Source organism: Leptinotarsa decemlineata, unplaced genomic scaffold, assembly GCF_025532065.1.
Source record: "Leptinotarsa decemlineata unplaced genomic scaffold, Ldec_3_MD MMD2_tig00000199_RagTag_RagTag, whole genome shotgun sequence".
NCBI classification, from domain to species: Eukaryota; Metazoa; Arthropoda; class Insecta; order Coleoptera; family Chrysomelidae; genus Leptinotarsa; species Leptinotarsa decemlineata.
Window position 1 is genome coordinate 8,700,006 of NW_027412544.1, and position 26,328 is coordinate 8,726,333.

Here is a 26,328-nt window from a genome sequence, read left to right on the forward strand (position 1 = left end):
TTCTATATATTTACTTCTATTTTCAATCGGTGTGTTCTGGTAACCCCTATTGATACCTGCCTCCACTTTTGCTTTTCACTGTGTGATTCCAACAAAAGGCCGTATCCTGTAATGACCAGCGAAAAAAAAAAGGAGGGACAAAGAAAATGTTTAAGTTTTTCTTGAACCTTCGGACGTTGAACGGCTTGATAAAAAAATCATAAAAACCGCTCTTCTCAAGGCGTTCCATGAAACAAATGATCGAACAAAGAATTACTCTCTTTGTTCACCATTTTGTATTAGGTCAGTACAGCACGATCGTAATTATGTTGGACGGAAATATGGAAAAATATTAGTTCATTTTATGATTTGTATTGTTGGGATAGATTTTGAAACATTCCTGCAGCATTGTTAAGTAGTCAGCGTCATTATCAATGACAAATCCTCAATGCTTCATGGACGTAGAATGTTTGAATTTAGGACATAGTTGCCATTCACTCGATTCATCAAACCTACTGGAAAATTTTTACTTCTTTGGCCCATATTTCTGTCTCGTGCATTTATATCTTTTACTGTTCAAATTGTACTAATATTTTATACTATTTCTTTATTCACACAGTAGTTCACAGATCTAGTTTTACTTGTATGTCAGAGACTTTGATGAACTGTAATCCATTTCATAAAGTAGGTACTAGAAGTTAGCAGCTTTCGACGGACCACTCAATGTTTCCTCAATATTTCTTCACGTTCCATCAGTTATTACTCACATAAATGGAGTTCTGCTTCCAAGCATACCTTAGAGCTCCTAAAAACCTGTGAGATGCCTTCTACTTCAATAAAATTATTTCCACTATTATCGTTGCCAACAAGACATATTTGTCTAACTTTTCGTAAATTTGGCATAGTCGTCCTCGTTTGAGCTTATACAATACAACATATAAATGCAAATGTAAGTTTGTTGGTTACGGTTTCTCGCGAAAACTACTCAACCGATCATCATGAAATTTTGTACACATGTTCTTGGAGGTATTAGAAGTAACATAGGATACTTGTTAATAAAAAAATATTGTAACTATTTGTATGAAATGGTCTCTCATGTAACTCAATGTGACAAACCAAATCCTACGCAGGCGAAGCCGCAAGCAATAGATAGTTTATTCTATATAAAAGAAGACTTAGAGAAAGTACCATATCATTTCGACGTTCGTACTAATGCCGCATTTTCAAGTAGCCATATCTTTCATAGGTTCTACTAAATAGGACCCGATTTGTTGAAAGATTTGTTGTTTTTCCTATGGCTATCTGAGGTGTTATCAGTCTTGCATGCTATGTTGATGTTGCATGCTAATGTACCTACTTATCTTTTCTGGTGCCCTTCCCAATTCATTACACTCGTTTTCTTCAATACATTAACTCCATTCACAAAAACATGGAATCCACGATAGAACTAGAAACTAGTAATTCAAAAAATCAAAAACTCTTTGAATGCCGAATCAGGTTGGAGCTTTGCTCTGTTACCCATTCAATGGTGTATTCGCCAGGAAAATGAATTGTTCACAACTCTATGTGTCGATTCGCGGCATAGAAGATGCTCGACCCCTATGGCGCCCTGGCCGGGTACATCCCGAAGAAACCTTTTTTACTGACGTCGTGGAGCATTCACTCAGCTGAGTGACAGCCCTTCTGAAGCAAGAGTGGTCGTCTATAGCGTAATCTACAGCTTTTCCTAACTGATGGGAAAAGATGATTTACATCATCTTGATGTTAATCAGGTTGGAGTCTGGATCCCTTACCTTTTCAACGTGTGTTCGTCAGGGGGACGAATGATTCATAACTTGTGGTGGTTTGTTACGGTATGAAGATTCATGACCTCTATGCCGCTCTGGCCCTATGCACCTCTTCGTGACAAGTGTTGGATGAACAAACTGTCCACAAACTGGCCGTCGTGGAAGCATAATCTACAGCTTCCTTAACTAATGGGTTTTCATTAATTTCCGGAGACTCGAAAACTTTCTGATTCCTCAACTAGGTGGATGGCTGAATAGTCAACAGCTTCAAATCTCTGCGCATGGCTTCATTCCACATGAATAATTCGCGGAGCGCTATATTTATACTTCCGGTGGTTATTTAGCGCGTGCTCCAACCATCACAAGTCGAAGCATCTCCTGGCCTCAGCGAAGTTGATTTCAATTTGTTTCTCAAATTTACTTGGATGTTGGTTACCCGCTTTTCTCCATGTATTAGTGTTTATTCTTTTACCTTCTCTGGAATGAGGTCTAACATTTGCTCGAAATATTCTTTAAATACATCACTGTTCATGTATTTATGATGATCTTCAAAATGCCATCAATAAACCGCCCTCAACGAAACCATCAACACTTTCAATGTGGGTAATAATCAGTTGCGTTCCTTTTTCAAAAGACGACTTCAATCCGGTAGACCAGCCATCTGAAAATGATTGACCTGAATTTTTAATGTTTTTGTGTTGCCACATCTTTCCAACTATATATTCTTTGTTGAGCCAAGTTTCGCCCAGATAATAAATCTTTTTATTCTCACGTTGTAACTTTCTTATCTGCCTTAGGTAATGTCTCCTTCAGCATCATTTTCGAGCCATTTTCTGTTTCAGCTGAAGTTCAATTTCTTCAAAGTTTTACAAAATTTGTTGGAGACATGAATATTACTGGAGTTTTTTCCCAACACCCAACCGTTATTTCAACACATCGACACTTGTTTCGATCACCAGGTGATCATCTTCGAGAGGAAGATCAAATTGTTTGATCAAACAATTTGGTGTTGGGAAAAAACTCCAGTAATGTTCATTACTACACCAAAGGTGTAGACAGTGTATCACAAAAAAGAAATTGGAGACATACTTTGGCCTTCTTCCGAAGTTGTCATTATTTGTCGTGGTTCGGTATTCCTTCCTTAAAATAAAATGAATGTTCTATTCTTCTAATTGTAAGTTTGTAGTTTTCATCAACATGCGCAGTTTCTCTTCATAAATATGGATTCCTTTTTCACTCATTCTTGAATTCGTATATCGATGATTTCGAAACTTCCGTCATTCGCAAACACAATTTCACCAGAGTATCAACGGTGTATGAAGGATTTTGGTGTTTGAGATCATCATATACATTAAGAATAATAATCTTTTCGTTAAGAGAAAATGCACGTTTGTTCATTTATTCTACTGGAGAGAAAACAGAAATAGCCATTTCAATTCGAAGTATAATTTACTAATAACAACACTGACTGAAACAAGGGCTTATCATTAATTCATATTCACAAACTATCCTATTGAAACTACTATTCTATCGGATCGAATCATGACGTCATTTTCTGTTTCAACTTAAAGTTAAAATATCTCAGGTATGCCAGATTTAATCAGGTAAGCTGCAGGTATGTGATACTTCAAAAAGTACTTTTAATAAAAGGTTTGAAAATGCTGATCCAAGTTCAACTGTTAGAACAATTTATAAATTATTGATGCAAGTGTCCTATATTTTTGTTACTTACCGTGTACCTATAATTATAAAAAGTATCGACGGCCCAAACTAATGCTAAAGTTTCTTTTTCTGTTTGGCAGTACCTCTTAAAGTTAGTCGTCAAGCTTTTATTTCCATATCCTATAACTCGAGGTCCTCTTTGGTCAAATTGTATCAGTATACATCCCAGAGCCATTGAGTTAGCGTCGCGTCGGCAATAACCTGCGTTCTACCGTCTGGATTATACAGGGTGTAACTAAATAAGTGTAAAACATTTGAAAATGTGATTCCACATCGAAAAAAAAAAGGATCTTTCATATAAAGAAATTTCATTGGATCATCCCTTGTTAAGATACAGCCCCTTAAAGGGGGTACATAAAATTTGTATAACAATATTGAAATTAACCTGCCTTTTGTACTACCAAAAAGACACTTAGCCAGAAATTTATTTGGTTTACCCCATGGTTGTAAGGGGTGGAAAACGCAACCCTTAAAATTTATTTCCAATGTAACTTTTTGTTTTATTATTTGTTTACCATTTAAAAATTCATTTCCGATAGACTGTTTCATTCTAAACAAACAATGTAACTTGGGTTTTTTGCCCAAAATAAACCAGTTCGCAGCAAAAAATTATTTTACGAACAACTACAGAGATACATCGTCATAAATGCGAAAATACGAAACTAATCTATCTAGTAGGTCGCTATTAGCGATAGTGACAATTAAATTGGTATGACACTGTCAGTTTGTGAATTTTCGAAATTGAAGTAATACTAATTGTGTGTTGCTGTTTTGTGCTTAATTTGTTACTTTAATAATTCACATGTTATTAAAATGGCATACACAAATGAGGAAGTGGCTGATATGCATTACGTTTAGGGTCTGTCGCAGGGGAATGGGTTAGAGGCTTCTAGAAGATATGCTGAAATGTATCCTCAACGGCAGCATCCTTCACATAGAATATTTGCTCGACTTCATCAACAATTACGAGAATATGGTTCATTCGACAAAAAAACGCAGGATTGTGGTCGCCATCGAGAAGTACGAACACCACAGCTTGAGTAAGCAGTACTTAATTTGATTGAAGAACAACCTACTACCAGTACTAGAGTACTGGAACGAGTACAGGCATTGTTACCGCGAGACTTTCCGAACCGTCTTGAATGTTGCAATTGGATGCTGGAAATGATTAGAAGAAATTGTGACTTTCTGAAGACGATAAAATTTTCATAATTACCACATATGGGCTGATGAAACCCCTAACGCTATTGTCGAAACTAACTATCAAGAACAGTTTTCTCTTAACGTGTGGCTCGGATGAGGGGATGGGGATGATTCTATTGGGCCTCACTTTCTACCTCCTTGATTGAATGGTGAGGCATACGTTCAATTTTTAAGAGAAGTGCATCCAGTACAGCTAGGGGAAGTTCCTTTTAGCGTCAAAAGGGATATGTTTTTTATGCATGATGGGGCTCCGGCCCATTTCAGTCAAGTAACACGTCAGCATTTAAATGAAACATGCAAATCAGTGGATATGTCGAGGAGGACCACAGAACTGGCCCGATCGTTCCCCGGATCTCAATCCTCTCGATTTCTCTATTTGGGGCCATTTACAGCATTTAGTTTATCGTACTCCTGTTCGCGATGTAGATGACTTAAGAAACCGCATCATCGATGCGTCCAGGGTAATCAGAGAGACTCCAGGAATATTTGAGCGAATACGTGGCTCAATGCGCCGACATCTAGACGCATGCGTAATGTCTGAAGGTAGACATATTGAACATTTACTATGATTTCTACATGTTGTGTGTTTTTTTATTGATAAATTAGTTTTGTTTATTACCCTTTAATCGTTTAATGCAAGTACTAACTACAAAATAACAATAAATCCAGTTCGCATTTATGACGATGTATCTCTGTAGATGTTCGTAAAATAATTTTTTGCTGCGAACTGGTTTATTTTGGGCAAAAAACCCAAGAGACATTTTTTGTTTAGAATGAAACAGGTTATCGGAAATAAATTCTCAAATAGTAAACAAATAATAAGGCAAAAAGTTACATTGGAAATAAATTTTAGGGGTTGCGTTTTCCACCCCTCACAACCATGGGGAAACCAAATAAATTACTGGCAAAGTGTCTTTTTGGTAGTACAAAACGTCAGATTAATTTCAATATTGTAACTTTTCCAGTGCTTTTTCAGAGTTTTTGGTTCTCTGAAGTTTTTATGACCCTAACATAACTATTTAGTGGTTTGATTCTGTTACATAATAATGTGTGTTCTAAAAGTTGAACATCTTCATTCCGTAAAGGCATTTCTTAGCCTTGCATTGTGTTCCCGCTCATCATTTTCAAATATATCGTCTATAAAGTTGACCGTACCTTCGCACTCGAGCAGAATTATTTCCAGGGTTTTTCTGGAAGGTTTCTGGGACACAGGATATCCCAAACATCAACCGTATATAACGATAGAGACCTGTGTTGCTGATGAAGGTCATGATGTATTGTGAATCTGGGGAAATTTCTATTTGATGGATAGCATTTTCAATATCCAGCCTTGAACATATTTGAGAGTTCCGAAACCTTGGATGTAATTCATTCATTGTTGGAAGAGGATAGTTTTCTCTGATTATAGCTTTATTAGCAGTTCTCATGTCCAAGCATACTCTAACTCACCCAATTTCTTTTAGAACTGAAACTGAAGAGGAGAAACCTTTCTTGTTGGTCCTATAACCTCTTCTATCATGTCAGAGTCTAATAGTTTTTTCAATTTAGAATTCACTTTCGTCTCTGACGTAGTCGGTGGTATACGTTCTAGCTACTCGATGCTTTTGGATAGTTTCTCAGTTTTTGGCTTTTTACTTCTTCATCTTTATAGAAAAAATTTGATAAACTTTCGAAGGGAGCAGGGGAGCGATTAAGTTTAGAATAACCCCTATACAAAGATGTTGGGATTATGCATAGAGGTACTTTCAGATACAAACTGAAAAAAGCCGTTGTGAAACATGTACTTCCACATAAACATTGAATTACACGAAAGAAAAAATGTTTCGAAACAACTACTTTCGTATGAACATTGAAATATTCGAAAACCTCTTTCTCCGATTTAGTTTATACTCCAAACATTTGTTATCGAATTGAATCAGCTGTTCTTTTATTATCTGCGTCAATGTTGGTGCTAACTCAATCGATAATGATTCAAAAATGTTTTCATCTAGCGACATTGAACTGGTGCTTCTAAATATCAGAACAATAATACTATAGGTTTTCTATTTTTTTCAAATCTGCTTCGACAATCCGGCAATTATTATTTGAGCATATATTTGTAATTGTTTCATCTCTTCATCATCTCTTGCAACATATTAAATCACAAAACCTTCTTGCAGGATCATGCCAGATGTCACTTCACGTAATTATCTATTGATATTGCAAAATACCACACTAAATATCATAAAAAAGTGCTAGCTCAATACATGTTTCTAACATGTAGCTTCTAACAATAATAATATTGTTGTATTGTTCTAACTATAACAATTTTTTCAATAATATTCCCACATTTTTTTTGTATGAAGATGTAGAAATCCAAAACATTTCTCTTCAATTATTTTATTTATTGAATATGCGCTTGTCTTCAATATATAATTAGTTTGTTGGCTTTTGCTTCAATTCAGGCGCATTAAGCCGTGTTTTTCACTCATTTCTTCTACTTGTTTTTCTACCCATTAATATTCAAAACAAATACATCATCCCTGATCTGCAGCACGTTTAATAGCACACCGTTTGTTTTCATTCGCTCTTTCTCTTGCAGGCAGTCAACTCATCAAGAAAGACAAGGACGGCAGCGTGATCAAGGCCTACGTAGATCGCGACGGCATTCAGTACAAACATACCCATTTGGACATCGGCATGGGCTTCGGCGGATCAGCGCCCCTCCATAACAACACCGAAAAATCGGAAACTACCAGGCAAAGCAGCTCCAACAAGCCAGTTCACGCGATGGAGGCGCAAGGCGCGTTTCGAGAAGTCGGCCATGCGCAAAAAGAGTCAAAACAATCGAAAGCTTCGGGCAAACTCGGAGGGTTCTTCTCGAGGTTGGCGAGTTTCAGGTTCAGTTTGAAGAAAGGGGCGGAGGAAAAGTCGAAGCTGAAGAAGAAAACGCTGGAGCGAAACACAGGAGGTAAGTGGGGTGGCCATGAGATGTTTAGAATTCGAATTTAGTGAAAGCGAAGATCGAAAGGATTTCCTGTTGTCGAGGGGTCAATTCGCAAATTGATTCGTTACGTTTTGGTAATTATAATCGTTAGCGCGAATAAAGAGAAAGGAGAGTGGCAATAGGCGAGGCAAGCCCTCAATTATAGAGGATGTCGCAATTTTAAAAGATATAAATTTATTACAACGCCCGAAATGCATTAACACATATGTTTTATGGCCCATATGTCGTATAAAAAACGGAACATAAAAACAAGAAAAAAACAAGAATTCCACATGCTCATCTAGACTAGAGATACCGAAAATGTTTGTTAAATCATAATATTTCAAATTATATGTATGTTATATTAGAAAAAACCACATAACATGTACGATAAATTGTACATTATCAATACTAGCGTTCAAAAGCGTAAAATAATAGCCTTTTTCTAAGGTGTAAATAAATCTAAACTAACGGGAAGAGTAACATTTTTCTCACAATCTGATAATGAACGAGGCTAAATCTGAAGATAATCTGTTGAGGTGTAATAAAGTGCAAATTGTAAAGTTTCTCCCTGAAAAGTTAGATACTGCATACTATAAACAACTGAAGAGTCAAATTAGTTAGTAGTCTGTGGAAAAAAAATCTAAATAAAAATAATTCCTTGAATATCATTATGTAGGTAATATTGAATATAGTGTATGTCAATTGTTCTTGAAAGGGTAATATATCCGTTGTCTAGAAAGCGATAATTTTAAATTCGATTTTTTTTCACAGTAGTGAGCAATCAATTCATCTATCAATGTTTGATAATTTCAGTTTAACTGTAAATGCCTTATTTTATTCCTCTACAGGGCGTTTCAAATTCGATCCTCACCATTGGGATCACGGAAACTATGAGGGATACAAAGGTGAATAAATTGGGGTAAAGTTATGCATTCTGGCTTTATTTTTTCGTTGGCTTTTCAAACGAACCAAACTCTTCAATGGTTGTCGTCTTTCGGGATACAAGTTTGAATACATTTCCGATGTCCTAACATTGTTTCTATCGTATTTGTAATATAAATTTGAATCATATCTCTTTTTTCTTCATTCATGAAAGCCATTTTTCGCCAAAAATTCAATAACTTGTACAATAACAAAATGTCATTGGGTGTAATAAATTGAAAGTCAAGTTTAGAAACATCAAAGTCAAAGCGTATTATGGTTAAAATTAATTTTATTCAATACCTCCAATTTTTTGAAAAAGAATGATAACTAACGATACGTCATTGAAAAGGTAAAATTTGGTTCTTTCCAAAATATAAAGAATCCAATGTAGCGCTCATAGGAAAAAATAAAGTTGATGATGGTGGCCGGAAGACGAAACGTCGGATAGCAAATCTTAAAACACCATTATGTAGCAGGGAAAAAGTAGCAATGTGAAAGTACAATTTATTTTCAAATCCTTCGTAAAATAAAGCCAGAAAAAAATTAAAACCATTTTCCGAAATTTCTGTTTTTCCGGATATACTCCGGATATACTCGGAATTTCAGATCTTTCTCAACGGCATATTGTTTGTCAGGAAATGCGCAACTTTGCCCCAATTCAACCATCTACGTATCTCTCATAGTTTCCGAGATCCCAATAGAGAGGATCGAATTTGAAACACCCTGTATAGAGAATAAGAAAGTACATATAGTTGTTATACCTTCAACAATGTCAATCGAAAAAGTTTTTACACGTTTGACAGCATGTGAAACAAATTGATTTTTCAATAACAATAAATTTATTATTATTGAAAAATGTGCTAAAACAATATTCAGTGAACGAAAAAAGAATCCCGTTCTTGTTTGGCTTTTGGCGAAATATAATTATCAAATAACTGACTATGAAAAAGGACCTAATCTCTTGAATTGAATCTGGAATCTTTGGTATACAGTTCGAGCGCAAATAGTCCCTCTCCCTCCTAACTTTTGAACAAGACAATATTATCACGGTCGGACAAAGTTTACGTGAAAAGGTATCGTTATTAGTACTTTTTGATAAGAAGGGCTATGGTGTTGCATTACTCTTCACCAGGATTGGAAATCGGAACAGCCTTCTTCTATAGGTGACAATAATATATTCATATTCAGAATTTGTAAACAAAGAGTGATATGGAAATTTCAAAGAAAAAAATTATTCGAAACTCCCTTCAGTTTAAGAAGTTAACCATTCACTTCGTGGCAATAATGAAGCCTGTTAACAAATTTATTATCTATTTCATGAAATGTAGACTCATGAAAGTCTATGCTTGTACAAAATTCATCACTGCTCTTAAAAATGAATAAAATACAGGGGTGTCTTAATCTTAAGTGTGTCACACTGTATATTTAAATAATGTTTCCAGTAAATATTATTGGAGTTTTATCCCAACATCAAACCGTTATTTTGAACACCTCGACACGTGTTTTAATCACCAAGTGATCATCTTCGAGAGGAAGATTAATCTTCCTTCAAGACACGTGTCGAGGTATTCAACGGTTTGGTGTTGGGATTAAACTCCAGTAATATTCATCACTACACCAAAGGTTTCAAACAGTGCATCACAAATGTTTCCAGTGTTCCAACACATCATTTATGATGATTTTATGTAAAGACCCTTGTATAATTGATCCTGTTATCAGTTATGGCGAAAATCGGCCCCTGTCTGCACAAATCGTCTCTGTTATCAGTAAATTTAGAGTCTATTTTACCTAGGATTTTTTACCTAGCAAATTACATCTAAAAAGACAAAGTCCAATACTGCAGCGCACAGATAGGTTTTATGATTGAGGATTACCATATTTACAATCTTATTATCGTTATTCACAACTGAATAATAACCTCCAGGTAATGCCACTTGAAAGAAACAATTTAATGAACCTCCACTAAGACATATCATAAAGCCTACGACATCATACCGATTTTTCCGATTTTTTTTATTTTGAGAAGTTTCTCTATGTTCTTTTTTCATGTTACTTATCAGTTTTTCAAATGGTGAATTTCAATTGAAAAAAGGCGTAATAAAATTAAGCAAAGCCGATTTGATATTTTCCAGAAAATGCGAATTCATCGCTTCTGAATTGTTACCATTTTACCAAATTCAGTCAAAAAACTAAAAAGAAGCCTTTTGAAAAACCCATTATGAATGGACATGCGACTCCGGATTCGTTATCGGCGACGCTGAAAACATACTGAGAACCATTTTGGTTGCTCATTTGTTTTAAGTAATGAAACACAAGTACACAAAGGAAGCCAAAAATGAAGTGATTTTGAGGTGTGGGAGGAACAGGGCCGATGCTACCTCGTTTCTTAGGCAAAAATTATTCTTAGGCAACTCATGCAATTTATTAAGATTCATTGTCATCGGAAGTTCAGCGAAACAAATTTTCAGAAAAATAACTTTGGTAGGTAATTTGTGAGACTGCCCTTTTTCGATGTATGATTTCGTCCTATAAAGACATTTTCAAACTTATACATTAAATGTATACTGCAGTTTCGTCTTATAAGGACATTTTCAAACTTATACATTAAATGTATATTGCAGTTTCGTCCTACAAGGACATTTTCAAACTTATACATTAAATGTGCCACTTACCACTTTTATTCGTAACTTCCGTTTCTGCAGTTTCGTCCTATAAGGACATTTTCAAACTTATACATTAAATGTATACTGCATTTCGTTCTACAAGAACATTTTTAAACGTATACATTAAATGTACCACTTACCACTTTTATTCGTAACTTCCGTTTCTGCAGTTTCGTCCTATAAGGACATTTTCAAAGTTATACATTAAATGTATAGTGTAGTTTCGTCCTATAAGGACATTTTCAAACTTATACTTTGAATGTATACTATAGTTTTGTCCTATAGGAACATTTTCAAGCTTATACATTAAATTATACTGCAGTTACGTCCTATAAGGACATTTTCAAACTTATACATTAAATGTAGAAGGACATTTTCAAACTTATACATTAAATGTATAAGTTATACATTAAATGTATAAGTTTGAAAATGTCCCTATAGAACGAAACTGCAGCAACGTTAGTTACAAATAAACGTGGTAAAAACATAGAAAGTTTCAATTCTTATTTTTCATAAAATCATAACCGAATTTTTTTATAAATTAATTGTTCCGGTAGTTGCTCAAATCCTTATTTATTCAGTGTCTACGTAAATAAGTTCTATTAACTTAATAACTGTGATGAGGAAACAATGAATCTGACACCTACATTAGCAAAAACAAACAACAAACCGGTGTATACTAAAGTAATATAGATTTTCAGTTTCAAAAGAAAGTAACTCGTTTGTAACGAGCCGTCTTTATTAAATTTAGATACAGAATTCATAAAAGCGGGTCTACACGGTGTGATAAAACGTAACAACTTATGCCTACAGCGGTAAGTCCTTATATTTTGTCGACGGTTAGATGTACTATTCATACTTTCCGTGTAAAGGACCTTCAACCTGACTCCAACTCCGACAAGTCGTAAAGTTTTCCTGCTAGTCAAGCTAGTAAAGCTTATCATTTCATCGATTTTTCGTGACTTGAGAATCACATTATTGTAAATGATTGTTTTTAATTCACTATCTGATAACTTTTCCAGAAAACAAAACGTACATTGTTGTAAAAAAATCACAAACACTCGTATAATTGAATAAATTATAAATATGTAATATGAAGGTTCAGTTTGGTTCAAAATAGCTTCTTCAAACTTTGTTTTAATCCCATATATCTCCCTGTGGATGATCTAAACCTTCGACCATTTAATTTGATGTTAGTAGGTGCTTCTATATTCAATGGGATTGGCAGGTACTTGATGGAAATTCATGATAACTAACTCATTTAAATAACACTTCATTGTGACATTTTCACTCAACAGTTCACAAAACCTCGACACGTGTTTCATTAAACAATATCTTCTTCAGGCTTCAGTATTTTCTCATTGGTGAATAGTTTTAGAGAAAAAACTATATCTCGACTTTTTATATCCTTTTTAGGGTACCTTGTTTTTGTTTTTTATGTTTTCTTTCTATATCATTCAAATATCAATACTATCCATGAGAATAATTACACAATTTTCACAAACATTTTAATTTTTAGACGCGTTTCGCCAACACTGTAGCTTTCTCGGTAGCATGAGGGTAGCAGCAGCTGTCCTAATTATATGAGCAATACTAAACATGCAGTAATGAATTCGGCTTTTTAACGATTTTTCATGAATTTCACTTTTGTATAAACGCATCAGGAAAGATTTGGTGCTATTCAATTCCATTCAAGTTGACGTTCACCATATTTTTTTCATTCATAGTCGTTAGTCACGTCATTTAATATTTCTTATTGTAATATTACTTATCTCTGTTAATATCCGAACCTTCGGCCCTTAATTTTTCAACTTCTCAATTACCGTTGCAAATCAGTTACTAGCCTTTGAGAAAATAATCGTACTGTTTTCACAATAAATCTATACAGAAACTATGTAAATATCTATAAAAAAACTTTTATTATCACTCGCAAATGTGTCCTTCCATTTTCGTGTAATTTTGACTTCCTGAAGTTTTTTGTGATAAATCATAATAAACACGATTTGCGTGATCAGTAGCTTCTAGATGAAGCAATTATTCCTTTGGAATGAAATCAAAGGTTTCTATTAGATCAAAGTTTTGGAAATTTAAATTGGATGAGTTTCGAAAATGTTCCTTAATAGTTCAAAACTGTTTTTCCGTTAACCAGCTGTCGCCCACTACGAACGACAACTCTCAAAAGTCGAAACTTATGCGAGCTAGAGACTAACAAGGTCTCACCTTTTAACGTGTGATCTCTTAAACTTCCACGATAGCCTTTAATTTTTATTATTAATCCTTGAACCGCTTCAAATTTGCTAAGGTTTGAATGACTAGATATATACCTAATAGTGTACACAAACTGAATGCTTTTTTATGATATGAAAGATTTTCGTTCATATACAATGCAAAGCTTACTGTTAATAAATCATCTTAAAATGGAACTTTTAACAGGTGATGTTTGACTGTATTGCCAACCATGCGCCAAACTAACTGACTGTTATAAGAAAACAAGTATAGCTGAGGCACCAGTCAATCTAATAATAACACTGATGATCTTCAAACATGACTCAACCTCTGACGGAATCACCAAACTCTTACGAAGATTCGAAATTGATGAACACTTCAATCTAGCAGACCACTATTATAATGTTCATGCAGTCATTGTTCACTGTGGATCTGGCGTTGAATCTGGTCAGGTCTGGTCACATGATGATAGTCATGTCACTCTAAGTGTTCTGGCGATGTATTGAATTTATTGGAGCCTCTGGAGACACCCTACATTTTGTTTTATGAGAGAGAGGACATTGGCAGATCAAGATCTTCAGATGATGTGGTGCTGCAGGTTTTCCCGGGTTTTCCTGCAGCTGAAAAAGCAAATGCGCCACTGGAATCAATGAAGTCGCCCCGGAGCGCCAATTAATTTTTGTTGTTGTTTTGTAATTTCATGATACGTATTTTAAAGAGTGTCATCATTATAGTAATGGATATATCAAATTAAAACATGAATCACATAATTGAAAAAATAATTGGAACTTATATAAGAGTACGATCATTCCCAATCATCCTGTTATACGAGGGTTGTTCAGAAAATGATGACAACTACGAATTGCTCTTCTTGAAGAAACCTTCATGATTTCTGATACCAACAATTTTCCCACTGTTCTCGACACTGTTCAAACACGAACGCCAGACCACCTGTTTCAAATTCTTTCCATAGCACCAAACAAATTTGATGGTTTCGTAGTTTGTCTTTAATTTTCATCCCCGGATTGGAAAGTTGACTCTGGAAACAAGACAATAAGTGGCTAGTGTCTGAACTGTGCAGGTGGAGAACAATTATTGGTATAATACGAGCGTTAAAACATTACAATGAACTAGGTGCAGTCGTTTTTTTTTATGAAGCAGTAAAATTTCGTCGTGGTGGCATCGTGGTACAAAGTAGAATATTCAGACATGCGGTGAGCTTCCTAATGGTAATTAGTTGTTTCTCTCAGACGATAATGGCTGCTGTGGTCTTTACAATAGGTCCTCCGGTTTATAGGTTATGCTCTTTATACACTCCTCGGATAATTTATACCTCCTTGAACATGTTATACCTCTTATAGAAGAAAAACTGGTTTATTACATCTTACCGTACACTTTATTCAAACATTCAAACGCATATTTTCGTTTTTTTTTTAATATAACTAAACATTTCATCTCTCGACGTTGCTTAACATTTTATCCATATTGAACAAGATTGACGTCCCCTCTAGATGACCAAAAGATAAACGGTAGGATATTATCAAGTACTACCACCCTTCAAAACAGTATTTCGCCAAAGGATCATTTATCATTATGTTTGAATAGCTCTTTTAAAGATGTCGATTTCCTGATTCGCTTTCTATTTGGGATATGGCACTATATTCTTCGCATAACTCATAAAAATACTTCAGAACTATTATTGAAACAACAAACTGTTTCCAGAAACTTTGATACACTTGATGTACACAAGATTGCGTGGCTTATAATGTTCCTCGGACACCTTGGGATTTGAAATGATGGTTGAATACGTATCAGATGTTGAAGTTTCTCTTAATTTTCAGAGCTTGTAAGACGTGCATTGCATTTTCTCAAGTGAAGGATTTTCTTTTGTTCAGAAGTTGTTCTAAACTTTCTAAATAATGTCTGTTATAGTAGTCTCACAATTGATTTTATTTAAAGGATAAATATGTACCTACAAATCAATCCAACTTCAATGTTGTTTTGTTTCAAACGTATAGCTATTTTTGTTAGAACGGAAATGGTTTGGTAATGTTAACTCATAGTAGGGTCACGCATAATAAATAATTTTATGTATTCATTTGATTACATGTATTGTCATTGCGCTACCTGAGATGAGTGAGACGACTAGGATCTTCGCTCTTTATCATTAAAATTAATACTTTTTTTAAATTTTCCAAACTCATTTCTCTAGGTGAAAAGAATATATACTGTATTCATTTGAAAGGTTTTATCTCTGAATATACCAAGAGTGGGAGAGAATATGGAAAATCACCGAGTTCATTGATTTTGCTTTCCTCGTCTGATTAACCTTTTCTCCCTATTGCGGAAATAGAAAGTGAATAAATTTCAATTTGATATGTTTCTAGATACCATAATAGAATTTAGTATCAAATTTGATCTCGTTGGAATCATAACTGTGACTTGTAGCTAATACTACTTTTGAAGATTCTCCAATTCAGATCTTTACTTGCAATCCTCTGGATTGGAATGAGGACGAAAAAGCACCAGGAGGAATACCGTTTTCTATCATCGGGAAGGCAGCTGGGTTTCAGATCCTAGATCCTACTAGATATTGGGAGTATGGGAAACCACGGCAGGAGTCATAATTATAAAGAAGAAAATCTGGGCTGGAATGCCGTGGTTCATTAGCCTCTTGCTTTTGAATCGTTCATAGTTATTTTGATCAGTCTTAATAATTTTCCGGGAGTATTTAGATATTTATTCTCATCATTTAGATTCCTCTCTTATTATACTATCGGGAGCTTGCTTGTAGTCTGTGAATAGAAGGAGTAATCCTATATAGTGTTCGTATCTTTACTTCACTATCAGCTGTTTACTGGTGTTCCTCTCTTCAAACCCGTGGTTCCCTTATTTTAGTTACAGTGTATTTTTTGAGTTTTTTACGTAATATGTTTTTTTTTTTCATTATTTTATGTGTTCAGCAGCATTATTCTTCCATAGTTGGTAACCTTTTGCTCTATCTGAATTTTTAGGATAGGGACTATCAGTTCTGATCTCCAATCTCCTTGCATATGTTCTTCTTTCTATGTTCTTCTTATTCGATTGTAAATTATGTTAAAATAATTCTCGACCTTTCCTAAGTAGTTCATTCACAATGTTATCTGTTTCTGTGCAGTCCATGGATACACACCAAAAACAAACAAATGAAAATTCCTAGTGAATAATCTCCATTATTGTTCTTTATTGACTAATAAACAATGACCTCCTCTACTCGGGAATTAAAGTTGTTTTGGTCACGAAAATTATCGAGTCTGCTAGTGTAGACTTTAGATTTTGAAAAGCTCCATAAAAGGAAGTCTAAAGGGCGTATAACAAGTGACCCAGGGGGCCATTTCTCTATTCCATTTCTACCTATCTACGAATCTGGAGAAACTCGCAGTTATCTGTTGAAAAACTCGTATACAGTTGCAACAAAATGTGGTGTTGTGTATTTCATATGAACATTACATATTTGCGAAATTCTAGAATTGTTTTTAATAAAGACTAATCTTAACTCAAAAAAAAGTAAATATTCAAGTGAATTTCTCGAATACCCTTCAATTTGAAAAAAAAATGTTATGCTATAATGATTTAAGTGTAACTACTTTGAATATGCCTGAAAAATTATGAAACTACTTCACCCTGACACTTAAAGCGTGTACAAGAGAGATTGAACAGCGTCTTGAAAAAACTAACCAGTTAATTCGTGAATCATATATTCACTAGGATGTTGAAAGTGGTTTAGTTTACAAAATTGTTATCAAAGATTCACAAGATAAATGTCTTACTGAGCCTGATCGTCATTGCGATGGGGTCTACAACATATGAGATCACCAAGCACTCATCACAAGTAATGTTAGAAGTTGAAAAACAAGGGAACACTTGGTTTCTAGCAAATAAATTGAAGTTGAATAGTGACAAAACTCAAAAGACGTATCATGCCGTTGCCAACGTTATATATTTATCAGACCCTACTGGAAATAAAAAAAATGCTCAGTTGCTAGAGAAACAGTCTGACATACACCAACACTTCCCGAGAAATGCGGACAAGGTAAGAACATGCCGTTATCGTTTGACCAGATCAAAAATGAATTCTGTTGATTACAATCTTTTCAAGTCTTTGCCAAATAACTTTAAAGAGCTTAGTATTACCAAATTCAAAAGAGCCATCAAGGAAATGATACTCAACCAATGTTTTTACTCAGTCTCGGAATAAAACGATCATTTTAGGACAGTTCACGTCAGCTATGTCTACTCAAAATGAAACATACTCACCGGTATCGATTGCACTGTGGTAGTTTGTAAATACCTCTATTATCATAGGTGAAAATGTATTTGTTTATATAAGTACGTAGGCAACCCCTGCGTTGCTTAATATTTTTACAATTTACTTCTTTGTTTTATATGTTCATTTAAGAATGCCTATACACTTGACTTGCTTCAAACATGAAAATGTAACCTAGTTAATAAACTATTCTATTCTGTTCATATTTGCTACAGCAAACAGAGACCCTGCGCATCATTTCATTGAAAAAATTCAGGATATGAAATTTAATCTCAATGATTTGTTTCTTGAGTTTTGATGGATTTCTGTTCACAAAGGTCCTAGTTAATGAAACGATGTTGGCTCTTTCATCTAAACATCACTACCTTATTTGTACATTGCAAGTTGCAATAGGAAATTCACCAAGTTGTGAACTTCTACATAGAATAATTCGAATGACGAGCTGTATAGAACATTTGGCGGTCGCACTCTCCTGCTGAACTTGCAAAATCCCTGGAATTCCTGGAACCCGAAAATCCAATTTACGTTGGAGAAGGAAGAGAAAAGAAGAATTAATCTCCAGGATGTATTAGTGAAAGGATGGGATAATGGCATACTGTGTCGTAAGGTAAATAAAGGCGACCCATATAGATCGATATCTGAACAGACTCTCCAATTATCATCTGCGACATTAAGACAGTTATTAATTATCTGGTATAGAGAGCAAGACGTATCTGCCGAATGGCTACAAGATTAAATGTGTCATCTGAAAAATGCGTTTCTGGGTAGCGGTTACAGCGAAACCAAAATCAACCGAGCCTTACAACCCAATAAGAAACATCCCATGGTGATACCGGAACGGACGTTCAACGAAAACTTTTTTTCAACTTTTATAAGCGATACCGGAAATAGCAAATAACCTCATAGACATCGTGAAAACCTGTACACGTTGATCTTCCTTCTTGTATTTAAATCCTACATTTTTGTGTAGTTTGTATATATTTGTCTACTGAGTTCTGCTATTTCTTTTCGTTTCTCTGCACGAAGAATGGTGCCAAAGTCCCGTGTTGTTTGGAGTATATTTCAAATATTTTTCATTTTTGGCCCGCCCGTTTTGAACTTAATCACACATTTTAACTTAGACTCACCCTGCTGGTAAATTTGCAGTAACGACCTGAGGTGCCTACAATTGTTCTTCTCTTCCGTAAAATAGTCGACAATACTTGAAACAGTTTCACTGAAACTTGATTAAACGCCTCTCTGATATACTGAATTATTCAAAATTCTTAATTATGCGAATTTTGACTGGCGGAAGTTGAAAGAAGAAAAACACTTGTAACCAAAACATAGCATAATTAACGGAAAAATTGGGATAAAAATTTTTCAACTGCTGATTATTGTTCAATGAATTTTCCAAAACTACATGCATTTTTTCATTTTTGGAATTTCATATTCAATGTTTAAATGGAATGTTTAAATACTTCTTTTGTTGCTGTGTCAGATTGGCTCTAGTTTCAGAGCTCTATAAAATTATAAATAATACAGGTACAGGTCCGGGAGTCGGGACTTTTTTTAACAATTTTGATCTTTTTGGATCTTTTTTTAAAATTCGAAAATTTAAAATATTGTTCGAGATATTCAAAAAAAAAACAAACCAATTTGTTTATAACTTTTGTATTTTTTTCAGCGCCTTTTCGAACTTTCCCTTAAACTTCCTACGTGACAATACGAATTGGAACGACACCTTGATCGTAATTTTCGGAGACTATATGATTATGGAACAAACGGTGTTGAATAAAGTCAAACGAGATATTTCAAGGGTCCTGTTTATATTTGGAAAAAGTTTAATGCGACCTCTTGGCTAGAAAGGTGTCACACTATAATTTTTTCTCCGAACAGTAATAAAATTATATTTCTTAAAGTGAATGATTATCGAAATCAACATCCAGCCCAGTTCAAAAGTCAAGAGGGAGGGAAGTTTTTTACGTCCGCTCTGTATTTACCAACCGTAGGGCGAAATCCTTATTACTCGTACCTAGTTCTCCAAAGAAGTCGATCTTCCGTAAAAATACTCGACATGCCGTCACCGTCACATATACCTGGGGCGTCCCTTTGTAGAGAATACTAATGGGGTAGAACCATCACAGGAATGCGAAATTTGCAATACTCAGCATAGTGTTTCATAGTATGGTTCGAGACTTGGTCGAAAACAGTTACGTGACGATAATCGAAGGAAGTCGGACTCGAATGTCCAGTTAGAAATAAATTGTTTTGACATTCGTTTCAAGTGTTAGTTTTTCACACGGATGCGTTGTGTTGGTGTATTTAATGCATCTGGAGGTGCATAGGAAAGTATCAAATGACATACAATGGGCCGTTTAGTTAACAGTAAGAAAATTAAATAGAAGTAATGGATAGTAATGTATCACATACAGTGCGAGACACTAACATAGAATGATTTTTTGGTAATGCTCGGACAAGTCGATTATTATTTTAAGTCGTTTTTTTTAATCATTCAGTATGTCCCAAACTTTGGATAGGAAGTTATCATTATTTTTTCAGTATGCAATCTACATCGTTTAGTGTAAACCATATTTTATTCACAACAATAATATTTCTTCAATCTATGCTAAAACTGTTTTTCATGAATAATAGAATATCCCTAACGGTAAGTACCTACATGAACTCACTTTGAACCTATTGAATAACTTCTTGTCTACACTTACTTTAGTGGTATTTCTTTCGGCATTTCACATAACCCCCTGAAAAATTCCATGAGGGTAAGGTCTGGAGATATCAGCTTCAACATTAGGTAACAAAATAGCCAAATTTGAAACGGTTATTCTTCAAAAAATTCCAAATATCTCGCCTCATTCAGATTGTATTTGAAGAAGACCATCACAAGCAATCTCTGCTGAAAAATTGACTTTTTGAGGTTGATTGATGTGTACTCATCCATTGCGGATTCTCGTCTGACAAATAACGACAATTCTGTGTGTTCTGTGTAATTAATTGCAGTCGAGTAGAGCCTCCATTTTCTCGAAACTGAAGTCTTTCTTCTGTTGGAATTATCTTCAGTTATATTCGAGCAAATGAATCTAATATATAAAAATGGATGTTTATTGGTTGGTTGGTTGGTTGGTAAGTGATAAACTTCTACATCGCTCAACCGATCGTGATGAAACTTGCCATGTATAAGTAATTTTTCATAAAGAAGGTTTTTAGGCTATCAGTTTTTCTGTAACTAGCCACTAGATGACGCTGTAGAACAATTTTTTGAAAGCACTGTTCTATAACGCTGCGCACGCCTAAGTTCGTTGATTCTGCTTCTGTCAAAACATTGGAACAGTAGCGATACAGCAATATAGTACTAAGTAGTACTACAACTACCAAATTCTACGCGGGCGAAGCCGCGGGTAACAATTAGTAGCATAAGTATGAAATTTGTGCACTTTTAGAATCACTACTACTGAAGATTGCACATTTTATATTCAGTAGCTATTTGTGTGGCAGGCCTGGTTAGACTTTTTCAAGAACATATAGTGCATTAAGTTCTAGATTAAAGTTGACCTCTTCACTAAGCGCAGTTTGTGGATGAGGATCTGTTTTCTTTAGCGCCGAGCAAGGCTCGTCTGTGCGCACTGTCTTGTAATTGAGTGGCCGCTTCTGTCTGCACTGTACCATTTGTTTATATAGGAAAGACGCGGAAGAGACACTGGAAAATCCACACCTCGTCCCTTCCCGACGTCAATTTTGTATAAATCGGCACTTATCATGTTCCTTTTCCAGAACTGCTACTTCATCTTTCAGTAGTGATCATTTCAGAAAGGCAGTCGGGCTGAGAAGACGTGGCGCGGTCGTTTGTCTATCACGCGCCTTTCCTATGTAAACAACGTGGAAGCTACATGGCGCTACGTCGTTTGTATGTGCCACAAACCATTTGTTTTTGATTTTGTATACACTGACCCATTATTTGGCTAAAATCAATAACAGTAATCATGAACAGTTTTCAGCAGTTTTCGATATACAGTAATCAAATCGAGCTTTCATCAGAAAGTTTAGATGGAGTGTGGTTATAATGTAGTTATCAAAATGTTTTATATAAAATTTTTAGATACCCAAACATAGTATTTTTTGAAATATTCTCCAATATACAGGTTATCGAGTAGCAGTGGGGCTTATAAAAGCTAGCTTTTTTAATGGAATGTGATATATTGCTTTTCGTAATTGGATTCCATCAGGAAAGTATTTTTTTTAAATGAAGAATAGTCAAAAATTTGATCATTCCTACCGTCCAGATTTTCGATGAAAACTCATTTGTTTCGGAATTGAGTTTTTTGTTTTTGAATAATATTTTAATCGCAATCTTCTAATATTTGGTGAATAGAAACTAGAAAATTATCATATCTTGATTTTTTCAAATGGAATAGTCAATATTTCATTCAATACAAAGATACGACGTCCTCGACGACTCCTCGATACGACGACTCCTACCGACGTCCGTTTTTTGTGAGCCGGCTCTTATCATGTCCTCTTTTCCCGGAACTGCGAAGATAAGACGCTTACGCGTCTTTATACAGTGCATTTCTTTAATGTCCCCCCTCTTTTATTTTTTGAACAGGTCAACTCAAAAAATTGAAATTTAGGATAATGAAATTAATGCATGAATACTTTATTTTGAAGTAAAATTAACAGATGAAACTTTCAAGATGGCGACTGGGAGCCATCTGGGAAAAAAATTTATTGAAAAGGGAGATGTTGTGACATAATTTTGAAGCTCCTGACGAATACTTCACAATCCTAGAATATGAAGTCAATATCTTCACCTATTACAAAATGGTGGAACATTTAATAATTTACTGAAGACATATGGCATATGCCATATGGCAATTCCAACAAGGTTTGTTGAGTAATTTTTTGTTTATAAAAAATTGCAGTCACACCATCCCTTACGTTTTCCGGGAAACACATACCCAATATCCAGAAGAAATCAACGTTGGGCTGAAAAATTGGGAAACCATACTTTAGGAATTCTATTTATTGATCAAAATTTAACAGGGAAACTGTATTTGAATATGCTGGAAACTACTGTTGACCCTCTCATCACTGAATCCTAATGAATTCTATATGGATATTGAATCTGTCTGTCTGTGTGTTTTTCCGTTAACCAGCTGTAGTACCCCTACGAACGACAACCCTCAGAAGTTGAAACTTGTGCGAGTTAAGGATTAACGAGGTCTTACCTTTTAACGTGTGATTCCTAATACGGGTTGGACGATAGCAAGTGGAGATCGATTGTTCAGACTAGAACTTGAACCACCGACGACCAACACGGCAGTCAATTCGAATGAGTGAACAAAGCACCCACGCCGAACCGCTTGGCTACTGACCAACAAGATGAAGCACCACCGCATTACTCCAGACAAGTAAGAAACTATTTGGATACTACTTTTCCCAGTCATTGGATTGGCCTTTGAGGTCCTACGGAACGGCCAGCCCGCCAGATTTGACACCTTTGGACTTTATTTTATGGGAATATTTGAAGCAAAAGGTGTACGAAACTGAACCTGCTTCAATATTGGATATACGGCAGAGAATAATTGATATTTGTAAAGATATTGACGTTACTGTGTTCGAAAATGTTCGGTATGAAATATCGGATAGGCTGTTCATATGTCAAGAAGTTCAAGGCAACCATTTCGAGCATCCTCTGAAGTGACCTCAAGCTTATTATCTCATATTATATTGTCAAATGTCAATATATTTAGGCAATTATTAAAAGTTCCGGCATTCTGTAGTAGTTGAAGATATTGACATTATATTCTAGGGTTGTGAAGCATTTGTCCTGACCTTCAAAAAGATGTGTCACAAGACTTCCCTTTCCATTTTTTTCCAACATGGCGCCCAGTCGCCATCTTGAAAGTTTCATCTGTTAATTTCACTTCAAAATAAAAGGGGGGGACATTGAAGAAATGCACTGAATGTTAACAACTACATGGCGGCACATCGCGTGTCTCTGCATTAGACCATTTTTACATAGAAAAGACGCGGAAAAGACAAACAATCTAGGTTCGTACTGTGTGAATATTGGATATTTCTCTGTCATTATTGTTTCTATTTTGTCTTTCAATTAAACGAGGCATTTGTTATTCCAAAACAACTGTCACTTAAAGAAACGTCTGACATTTTTTTGGTGACCGTTTTTCATTTTAGGTGAATAAAAAGTGTTTACTACAGTTTCTCATTCAATTTTTTATCGAAAATAGTAGTTTCAAACGGATCATTCCAGTATGTATTGAAGAAACTTATCAATATGAATAAAATATGAGTTAAATTTTCAGTGAAATTTTGATATCCAAAATCACTTTTAATCAAATTAAACCCATCAATTTATTGCATTACATAATTTATAAGATATAACAAGCTCCTCGCGAGATTACTCGCCAGTAAATCTCGCGACATGCTTTTATATTATATAATTCAGCAATGTAATAAATTTACGGGTTTGATTCAATTTCGATTTCATTTTCTTTATTTTAGAGCATGTAAATGGGAGCTTGTTTTTGAACAGGGTTTTTCGCTATTTAGTGATTTTATATGTTTCAGTTACTGCTGGACATGTTCCTTAGTATTTTTATTTTTTTTGCGTCTTTGTTGCATAGTTGATCCCTACATTATTTGTTGGAGCATTTTAAAACTTTACCTGACCTGCCGAATCACCTCTTTGAACATGGTATTGTGTCCATTTTGCTCTCCGTTATTTTGGATGTTCTTTTCTTGAACCCTTCTGTTTAAAATCCATATCTTTCTCCTTATTTTTCGATTGCATTTTCCCAATGAGAGTGGCGGTCCTCCAAAAAAAATATTATTTGTAAAACAGTTTGAAGAGTTAACAAAATACTAGTGCAAGTTCATTTGTACTACATTTTTGTGTAAGTTTTCAGGTACTGTGTCAGAACCAGAAAGTTTTTTATGTTTATCTGATTTAAAATTCATCTAATAAGACTAACAGTGGTATTGAACAGTGGATCTTGCTCTTTCGCTGATACTTCTATCGAACCATCCGATTGTGCGAAGTTGAAGGTGAAGTTGCAGCTATTATTTAAATTATGACTGGTTATATAATTGAAGCGTCTGTTGAAATGTTCCATTAAAATTCAATTTCATTGATCGTTTATTGTGTTTTGATATCTGTATGTTGATAAACGAAATTTGAAATGATTATTACAACCTTTTGCTAAAGGTTATTTATTATTGTATTGTATTATAATTGATTTTCTGATTTCCGTCAATTATGCAGATATGGGTATAATTTATAATAACTGTGTTATTCTTAATCAGTTACGCAATCTGTCCGAATATTCAACGATAATTCACTAAGTACAAAGCAACACCATCCAGTAATATTCTACTAATTATTCAAACAGCTGAAGAAGCCATTTCTAACGTCAGACATGATCTCTTTATAACCGATCGTTGAACTTGATCAAGACATCTCAATCTGGAATATTGCGTGGTTTGCCACCGGACTATCGCAGCTTAAACCGAACGCATGACCTCGACCTTGCCTCTATCGACCTCGACCTTGTCACTATCGACCTCACCCTTAACCTGCCATTTCTTCTTTCAGGTGCCAACATGGCTTTCCACCAGCGAGTCGCAACCAAAGAGGACTACATCTACATCCCTCTCAAAGGCCCGCTCCCAAACTCCGCGCCCAATAACAACAACAACACGCCAAAAACCAATTCTGTTACGTCGAAACCCCCGTTGCCGAAACAGCCACCGCCGCGCGTCGTCCACGCAAGCGTCAAGACGCCGGCGTCGTCGAGCGAGCAGCAGCGGCCTCATCGCCGTAGGACTATCGATTCTGCCGGCGGTGGCCAACTGCCCATGGAGCCCATGGGGCTGATCGAGACCGATTTAGACACGGAAGTTACCGTCATCACGAGCGGTGCCAATGTGAAAACGAGGAGCCTCCTGGATCTGGGGCCTCAGCCCCGATTATTGCTCGCCCCCAACGAGGAAGGCACTGACCATCCCGCCAGACCCCACAAGTCGATGGAGTTCCTCCTGGACAAGCAGAATCTCAAAGTAGTTGAGGTGAGTTTTTGTTCGATACTTGCGCGAAACGAAGGACATATCGTGTCGTGATTTGTGTGAAACGTTGCACCCTGATTTTCATTTCTTTTTTGCGGATATAGTCCAGTCGACAGACTGTTTTAATATAATAGGTAGATACGGAAATTTCAGGTAATTTCAATTTGCTCCTCGTTCAAGGGTAATTAGGTTTTCTCCAAACGTAATAGAAAGTCAATACTTTGACGGATAAATTCAAATGGTTCGAGTAATTCTCTATTTTTTTATTTGTTTACAGTAAATTTATATTCTTGAAAAATTATGATACAATGTCCATAAATGAATTTACTGATGGCACTGAATTTCTATATTGTTTCTTTGTTATCCTTTGTCAAATTTTCACAACAAAGGATTCATTCAAATGGGTTTGGAGGAAAATAATACTAAATTTCTGTGTGAAGGTTTAGATTTGCGTTAACCAGAGCTTTCTCT

General features: G+C 35.3%; 1 protein-coding gene across 1 annotated transcript in view; it reads left to right on the forward strand.

Annotated features, from left to right (window-relative positions):
* LOC111512665 (uncharacterized) overlaps positions 1-26,328 on the forward strand; it is a 267,297-nt gene that overhangs the window by 125,027 nt on the left and 115,942 nt on the right. The window contains exons 5-6 of the mRNA XM_074172897.1: positions 7,273-7,641; positions 25,388-25,860. Coding sequence (XP_074028998.1) covers positions 7,273-7,641; positions 25,388-25,860 — 842 coding nt within the window. The remainder of the gene's footprint in view (positions 1-7,272; positions 7,642-25,387; positions 25,861-26,328) is intronic.